General features: G+C 55.1%; 3 protein-coding genes across 3 annotated transcripts in view; all 3 read left to right on the top strand.

The window, feature by feature from the left end:
- Positions 1-287: 287 nt before the first annotated feature.
- On the top strand, positions 288-1,426 carry MONBRDRAFT_26602 (uncharacterized protein; the record flags this gene model as incomplete). Its single annotated transcript, XM_001746970.1, has 5 exons — positions 288-501; positions 647-706; positions 824-906; positions 990-1,091; positions 1,169-1,426. The coding sequence occupies 5 exons, from the start codon at positions 288-290 to the stop codon at positions 1,424-1,426; spliced, it is 717 nt and encodes a 238-aa protein (XP_001747022.1).
- Positions 1,427-2,022: 596 nt separating this feature from the next.
- On the top strand, positions 2,023-5,140 carry MONBRDRAFT_32979 (uncharacterized protein; the record flags this gene model as incomplete). Its single annotated transcript, XM_001746971.1, has 10 exons — positions 2,023-2,141; positions 2,403-2,861; positions 2,983-3,040; positions 3,131-3,400; positions 3,501-3,896; positions 3,996-4,112; positions 4,310-4,369; positions 4,465-4,575; positions 4,664-4,847; positions 4,926-5,140. The coding sequence occupies 10 exons, from the start codon at positions 2,023-2,025 to the stop codon at positions 5,120-5,122; spliced, it is 1,971 nt and encodes a 656-aa protein (XP_001747023.1). The 3' UTR covers positions 5,123-5,140.
- Positions 5,141-6,645: 1,505 nt separating this feature from the next.
- Positions 6,646-8,449, top strand: part of MONBRDRAFT_32980 (uncharacterized protein) — a gene marked incomplete at both ends in the record, with an annotated part of 4,262 nt that continues 2,458 nt past the window's right edge. The window contains 8 exons of the mRNA XM_001746972.1: positions 6,646-6,803; positions 6,938-7,025; positions 7,119-7,196; positions 7,327-7,437; positions 7,594-7,672; positions 7,766-7,875; positions 7,925-8,029; positions 8,130-8,206. Coding sequence (XP_001747024.1) covers positions 6,646-6,803; positions 6,938-7,025; positions 7,119-7,196; positions 7,327-7,437; positions 7,594-7,672; positions 7,766-7,875; positions 7,925-8,029; positions 8,130-8,206 — 806 coding nt within the window. The remainder of the gene's footprint in view (positions 6,804-6,937; positions 7,026-7,118; positions 7,197-7,326; positions 7,438-7,593; positions 7,673-7,765; positions 7,876-7,924; positions 8,030-8,129; positions 8,207-8,449) is intronic.

Below are 8,449 nucleotides of genomic sequence, written 5' to 3' on the forward strand. Positions count from 1 at the left end.
ATTCCCGGGGCCCCCCCCCCCCCACCCCCCCCCGCGCCCCCTGCCGTCGCCCGATTCGCTTCGCGCGCGCGCGTGTGTGTGTGTGTGTGTGTGTGTGTGTGGTTGCTAATCGTCGTAAAAATCTGACAAATGCAGCTCGGGGTGGAAGATGCAGCGATATATAAAGTTTATGTAGATGGCATCCGTCAGGTAGTGTGAGAAGATGTCATCTTCTTAAAAGAAGAAGTAAAATGATCAAAAGCCCAAAATTTCGGGATTTTTTTTGAGGCAGAGGATGGTGTAAAACCATGGCGAGCAGCTGGCGGCGGGGCGTATGGCAGTGGCTGTCGCCACCACTGCGTGTAGGTGGCCTGGCTGCCCAACCTGGTGGGGTGGGTCTGCCCCTGTTGTGCAAGTCCCGGCTTCCAGCCTATCATCTGTACTGGGGGAACGCTGCTGCGGCACGTAGCGCTGCCAGCGACCGTGACCGTTTGTACAAATTTAATGGACCCATTCCGAGTGGTGAGTATACTCGACCGAGAAGCCTGAGGTAGATGCTGTAGTGGTTGTCTGCCCTCTTAACGCGGGGTGAGGAAGGGATGGAATCTTCTCCACCAGGCTTTCATTGGTGTGTCTCTTTCATGCGATGCCTCGTGGTGTGAAGTAGACGCGCTTCAGATTCAATTTGCTCGCAGCAGTGGACCTGGCGGGCAAAACGTCAATAAAGGTACGAGGGTTGGTCGGCGCTTTGACCTCCTGTATATAAACGCTGTGCGCTGTGCAGCACGTGTGCGGCAGTGGTGCGTTTCACCGCTCAATTGGCCTTTTGGGCCCGACTGCCTAGTCAACACCAAGGCCGATGTGCGTTTCCATGTGGCCAGCGCCGAATGGCTTCCAACCGAGGTCCGCGAAAAGCTGCAGGAACAGGTACATGTTCATGCTTACTCGTCAAGTCACGACTTTAGACGCACCCTGGCCCCTGCGTCTGATTGCGCTTGCCCTTGGAGTAGCAGCAAAGTCGTATCAACAAGAACGGCGAACTGGTCGTTGCCGTGTCGGACACGCGCAGTCAGAAAAAGAACCTGCAATTGGCCATGCAGCGTATTCTAGACGTATGTTCCTTTGTCTCACAAGTCAGCGCATAGCTCTTGCTGTCAACATATGACCGATGCTGCGTGAGCGCTCGTAGATGTGCCGGGAAGCATCGGCCATTGAGCGCGAGACTTCTGCGGAGACCAAACAACGCATCAAGAAGCTGTATGTCATTGCCATGACCAGTGCCGTTCCCGTCTGCGGACCATACACACGCACGCACGCACATTCACAAAGTCCTATCTTGTGGCCTCTCGCGCGACCACCTGACAGCCAAGCTCGGGAGGACAAGCGTCGGCTGGAGAACAAGAAAAAGCATGCGCAAAAGAAAGCTGATCGCCGTCGCCTCGATTGAGTCCAATGCCTCTCCTCACGATGGATAGTGCGTCGCTTGCTCCTATTCAGTCGCCTACCCTGAAGCCCCCGAACACCTTGAGATTATTCATAGTAAGAGAAGCATCAACAATAATTGACTTGAAACACCCCAGGACATGGACTCCAAGCACATGGCGGGTATCCTGCTGTGATGATCCTCCCAGCTTCCAGAACCAAGGCCGAAGCAAAACCACACCACCACCACCCTCCTCCGTGCATCCATGCCCCCAAGCACCATGCTCGACTTGTGTGTGTGTGTGTCGTCGTCGAATTTTGCGTGACATTTGTAAGCAGACGGTGTGAAGAACATATTGTCTAAATTACAACACTTATTGAAGTTTTTAATGCTAGCTCAATGTTATTTCATGGGCAAACTCTTGCAGTTTATGCAGTTTCATTGAGTCTCCAAATGATCAAGCAGCTTGACTTTTTTTGAGATCCGACTTAATTGACGGGGGACGGGTGGACTAGCTGATTGATCGGCCTGACCTGAGAGAGGGGCTGGCTGGTTCTGCTCGGCCTGGGAGGCGGCTGGGGTGGGGTTGTACAGGCTTGGAAGCAAAGAAAATGGAAGGCATGGTAGACCCGGTTCCGGCAGCGCTGGCGACGCTGCGGCATGCCTTGACACAAGATGAAACGGCTCTGCTCGAAGCGCTCAGGCACACACGCGACCTGATCGTGGGCCATAAACAACGGTACGTGGCCAGCACAATCTTCGCGTGCCCCGCATTGCCCACATGGTACTGGCAACTAGCGCTCATCTTGTCTGATCGTCTCGTTTTCAACTCCCGCTTTCGCGAGCGCAGAAAGCAGTCGGCCTTGCATGAAGGACTCCATCTCCTACTCCTTGACCTTGTGGAACGGCATGGTTCCTCCTTAGGCTCGGGCTTGGCCCAGGCCCTTCTTGCCACATTGACTGTCCTCCTGCGTGACAATGCTTGCACACTCAACCATAGCCAGGCTCGGCTTCTGGTCGCTTTCGCCGCAGACAGGGAAGCTGCCGGCCTCGTCCCCATCGGCCAGCTCAAGTCTGTGGCTCGCCTGTTGGCCGTGGACGCCCTGGCCCATGCCCCCGCCCAAAACATGCTTGAGACGATGCATGCCAGATGTACAGAACTGCTGGCCAGTGATTTACGTCTTCCCCACGTTCGCCAATCCTGCGAGACTCTCCTGCTGCTCGCCCGCGGCTCTGACTTGCACAACGAGCCCGTCCAGGAGCTCTGCCATCACGTCATCACCAGCCTCAGCCCCCGCCTCGTGCAGCTTTCCCATGCTGAAATTGCTCTCTTGGACCTTGCACTCAATGCTTTGCCCACTCCCGAAAGCCATGGCGTTCTGCCCCTGACCTCAGAAGACCTCATGCAGATGATCATGGCCTCAGTACACCCCGACCTGACTCTCACACTCTGCCACCTGTACGGCATCCCCCGTTCCTGAGTCAACCGTCATCCTCCCCGAAGTGGCTCGAGTCCTCGATTCAAAGACTCGCCTGTCTCATCCGTATTGCCCCATGCTGCCCCGCCCCTTGGCGCCTAGATGTGTCAGCCATGCACAACATCTGCCACCTCAGGGATCCCCACCGCCCATCACAGCCGTGTGTATTCGGCGTCTTCTGGACTTGATGAAAGGCGCCGAGCGCCCTTTTGTTCTCAGAGCACTTGCCATCCTTGCGGATACTCTACAGCTCCACATTGCGCCCCGACCACACCAACGGCCAGGATCGGCTTCCCTCGAAGTGGAGCTCATCGAGTCAATCGCCCGTGGCCTCTGCCAGGCTTTTGACCGGTGTTCGACCGATGCCTCCGCCCCACCCATGATCCGGGATAAGCGGTGGTCCTCCGATATACACACTCGCTCTTCGTCCAATTTGAGTGGCAGTGTGCATGCACTTCGCCCCGAGCCCCTGACCACGCTCGTCGAGGCTGACATTTGTCTCAGGCCAGGAGACGTTCAGGTAGAGCCTTCTCACACCCACTGTGCCCGAGCCAGCCATGAGGATGTGACCTCCTTTGCTCACCTCAAAATTGTCTTGCCACGCGTCTCAATGAGTGTAGGCCATTTTGCAGTCTTGTCAAATGGTGCTCGAACAGGGTCTTTTGCCCTCGGCGGATCTAACCCGAATCATCCTCAAGCTTCAGCCCAAGGTCTCAGCACCTCCGTCACTGGCGCTTGCGTGGCTAAACGCCATGTCCCGGACCTGTCGATACCTGGTCATAGTGCGGACGCGGCTGGCCAATTCAACCGTGCCGGTGCACGTCCTCGCCCTGCTTGAGGAGCATGCCGAGGATCCTCTCATCGTGATTGCCGCGCTCCGTGTGGTGGCAAACATGGCGGGACATCCTTCGTGTCTCAAGAGTGTGCTCATTGGACATCGCCTATTAGACCTTGTCATGCCCTATGTCACGAGCACACGGCTTGTTGAGCGGGAGCTCTGCCTCAGTGTATTTGCTGTATGTTGCCCTGCTCCTTGTCGGTTAGGTTCACATAATCCTTGGTTTCCCTTACCCGTTGAGCCTCATACATGTGGCCGCACTCGCGACGGGGAGTAGAACCTTTTTCACGAGTGTACGGACCGCAATCTGGACACTGCTGTGGCCTACTTGGCCACGCGTGTTCTTCGCGACATGCACGACCGCGTGGACAGCCACACCTTGCTAATCGAGCAAGTAAGCGTTGAATCTCCCACACCTTGTCCACACGATTCTACGATCCTGTGGTCACTGCTGGCCTTTTGGCTCCAGGATGCAAGTTGGCCTCACTGCCTGACTAGGATTAACTCAGGAATGCTTGCTTCTTTCTTTCTTTTTTTTCTCTTTTTCTTTTTTTTTGTGCGTGTGTGTGCGTCCGTGCCTTGTGCGTCTAGCCTGCGTCAGTGAAGCAGCAGTATCTTCGATTTTTGACCAATGTCATTTGCTCCGTCTGGGTACGAGCGACCAAGGCTACATGGTGACCGCCCTCAGGCATCTCTTGCTTCGACAGAAGTCCTAACATCAACTTTCTCAAACCTTGCCCTTGTAGCGCGAAGGGGTGCCTTTGCTAGATGATTGCATCGCAAGCCTGGGCCCGAACTTCTTGACCGATCTGCTCACGATTGTCAAGACAGATACAAACCCCATTGTACTGCGTCCCGTACGTCGCGTCCCACCTCGTTTTGCTTATGAATAAAAGCATGCCCTTGTAAAGATTTTGACACCACCGGCTTGCTGAATGATGACAGGCACTGAAATATCTGGCTCAAGCCTACCAGGGAAGTCATCAAGCCCAACACGAAATCGCACAAAACGGCCGGAGCGTGTTGGACACACTCAAACGCTGCCTATTGCTACCAGATACTGGTTTGCAACTTGCCAGCTTGCACCTCATTGAAACACTGACTGGACTCGTTGATTACAGCTATGGTGGTCAGTCAAGTCAACCCCTGGCCATTCGAATCATGTTCCGATTCTTTTGCCTCAACTCACATTCCCCTTGTGTCTCAGAAGTCAAGCAAGAGAGCCTCCAATCCATGGCCCAACACATCCGCGACGCCGATCTGAGTGCAGCCCTTCGCCAATACCAGGACGCCTGCACCCACATAGAGTGCCGCGATCGCTGTCGTGATCTGCTCCAACGCCAAAATGCCCTCCACCAAAGCACCTTCACCAGCATGGATGTCGAGTCGGAGTGGACAGAGTAATCGAATCCACGATTGCCGATTCACCCACCTCCTTGGGATGCCACCGCACATGCTTTGACAGCACCCTCACACGCTAACAACTCATCACGACACATTTTTCTCACCTGTCCGATCTAAATCTCTCGAAGTCTCACCACATCTCTTTGAATCCTTTGTCAAGCTCTCTCTCTCTCTCAAGCTCTCTCTCAAGCTCTCTCTCTCTCTCTCTCTCTCTCTCTCTCTCTCTCTCTCACTCTCATCTCTCTCATCTCTCTCACTCTCTCATCTCTCTCACCTCTCTCATCTCTCATATCGCTCTCATCTCTCTCTCTCTCTCTCTCTCTCTCTCTCTCTCTCTCTCTCTCTCTCTCTCTCTCTCTCTCTCTCTCTCTCTCACAAGCTCTCTCTCTCTCTCTCACAAGCTCTCTCTCTCTCACAAGCTCTCTCTCTCTCTCTCTCTCTCTCTCACACACACAAGCTCTCTCTCTCTCAAGCTCTCTCTCTCTCAAAACCTCTCAAAACCTCTCAAACTCTCTCTCTCAAACTAACTCTCTCAAACTCTCTCAAACTCTCTCAAACTCTCACTCTCTCTCTTCAACTCTGATGCTTTGACATTTGCACACTGTGGTGGTTTGGAGGGCTGAGCCGAGGTACGATCGGAACTTTTTTTGTCTATCGGCTCAAAGGGGGCGAGAGGGCTGTGGTATCAGAGTCAGAGCGCACTCATTCCGTGTGCGCATGATGGTGTGGAGGACAGGATCAAGGCGTAGAGAACATACTTGCACGGCGCTTGCAGACGGACCAAGAAGAGCAAGCGCAAGGACTGGAAGCTTGTGTCACTGAATCATGGCGGAGGAGACGAGCAAGGAGCGGCCCGAGGATGGCGCCGTGTCAGTGCCACCAGCTGCTAAGCAAGACGCGACAGCGGCCCAGGCGGCACCAGCACCAAAGAAGCGCACCACTTTCCGCAGCATGTTCTCCAGTTTACGCGCCGCGGTCTCGCATGCTGCCCCAGCCTCGTATGTTGCTCAATGTCCTTGACACATTCATCCGCCTTCTAAAATGTCTTGTCGTCGAGTTTGCCCCATCTCGGCGCGATCCTGCTGACGCACCACTCTTTGCAAGGCGCTCTACCTCTTTGCGCTTCCTCGCCTTTTGCCTTGCTTTGCATCTCAAGGCATGCATGCTTGTCGTCGACCCACTGCAGACGTGAAGCCGAGCCAGTCACCGAGAAAGCGGCAGCGCCTCCAAACGCGGAGGAAAACGCGCCTGCCAGTGACGCAGCCCCATCCCCTGCCATGAACAGTGCCGCCGCATCTGCCCCCACTTCCGTGCCGCCCTCGACCCCTGCCTCTAAAACAGGCTCGAAAGCTAGCTCGCCCGACAACAAGACCGACACGAAGCGTTCAGCCCTGCAGCGCTTGCAAGCGGCCACGGCCCACGCCGCCGAAGCCATGGTCAATACAGGACGACAAGTAGCACGTACCTCCTCCTCCTCCATTGCGGCGGCCTCCGTCTCCAAGGACACCTTTCCCGATTGCCCCATGGATATCAATCCCAGTACCGGACTCAACTGGGTCACCTACATGGCCGACAACTGGGTAGTCTTGCGCACCCAAGCAGCCCAAAGCGCTGGCCTGGCCCGAGCTGTGACTGATCCCATGGAACGACTTTCAGCCAAAACCAGCACTAAACGCACCAAGTCAGTTTTTTTGACCAACTGCAGCTGGGCACACACACACACACACGCGCGCGCGCGCGCGCGTCTTCACAGTGAACCTTATGGCATGGTGCTCACCTCCCACCTTCCCCGATCCATCTGTTTGCCCCCTGCAGAGCCCAAGAAGTACACGATAGCCTGAGCAAACTCAGTCAGATGCACGAAAACGTCGAGCTTTGTGCCTCCAAGCTCGTCTCCATCGCAGTGCGTTCTGACTCCTGGCAGCCTTCCCTGCGCTTGCACCGCGCCGGTCATTCACGGTGCTTGCATCTTACATCGCAACATTGGTGACGCTAGGCGGGTCTGGACCAGCTGAACGATGTTCTGGGTCGCCTGCAAGAGCTGAGCATTGAGCGCAACGTAATTGTCCAACGAGTGAGTCAGCTTGCTGGCTTTGATTTTGGCTTTGGTGGTCGTTGGAGTCCCCACCTCCCCGCTTGTTGAGAGGGGCCCTGATGGCGCCTCATTCGCCCACCTCGCTCGGTCCGGATGTATGCGCGAGTAGACAAGCCTGTATAGAACCTTGACGGCGCACACGGCACAGCGCCTCTCGGATGTAAATCGTGCCAAGGTTCAACTTAAGCAGGAGCACGATCGCCATGTCTTGGTGTCACAGGTCGGCCACATGAGACCTTGGCTTTCCGTGCATCCTTGCGTTTCCAGGCCCATGCCCACTCGTGACCTGCGCCTTTTCTAACGATGGCGCATCTGCTGCTGCCCGTGCGGTCCGTCAATGGCAACAACCAATAATAAACCCTCCAAATGCATGCAGTCGATGCAATCAGACCCAGCCCTTTTTGAGATGGCCATGCGACATCAGCTAGAGAAGCTTCGCCAACACCGATCACTGGGTTTGTGTATGCCTCCGATCGAGCACGCCCGCAGTCCAGTCCACTGTAATTGCATCTCACCTTTCATATTATATTGTCTGCCCATCGAAATAGGTTCAACAAAGTCGTCTGAACACGAACCGCTACGCATGGCTCAGGTCTCCCACCCCTCCGCCAAGCCTCTGCTGTGCCCTGTTTTCTCCCATCCTCCCATTTTGTTTGTGGTCCTCTGTCAAATGCTTCTTTGGCTCATCCGTCCGGTGTGTGGTGTAGATTGAGTTGGTGGATGCGGAGGGCCAGGAGCGTCTCGATGAATTCTTGGCAGATGTGAGCGAGCCTGTCTCACCCGTCAAGTCAATGTCCCATGAAGGCCTTGAGGTTTGTCGAAAGCCCACACACATACTTTGTCTCGCCCGATGCCTCTGCAAGCACTGGTTTCACAGGTGGCGATTCCTCATTGGCCCCATCCCGTGGCCAGTCCAACACGCTAGTGAATGCCCAGGACGAAGAGCCATCGTCGACTCCTGAATTGGACAAATCAAACGAGAAATCACAGTGAGCTGGGTCCTACCTCAGGGCTAGATAGGTAGATTTGATAGAGACACCCTGGTGTCGTTGAGATTCCCCAACCATTCATACAACAGTCTTGCTGACACCCTCGAACCCCTTGATTGTTTGCTCCACTCGTGCGCAAATTGACCAAGAGCCAACTTCACGATTGCAACGACTGATAATGATAATGATGGTGGTGCCGCCGCTGTCATCTCCTGGAAAAGACAGAGCAGAGTCTGCCTCGCC

Source organism: Monosiga brevicollis, genomic scaffold, assembly GCF_000002865.3.
Source record: "Monosiga brevicollis MX1 MONBRscaffold_15 genomic scaffold, whole genome shotgun sequence".
Classification (NCBI taxonomy): domain Eukaryota; class Choanoflagellata; order Craspedida; family Salpingoecidae; genus Monosiga; species Monosiga brevicollis.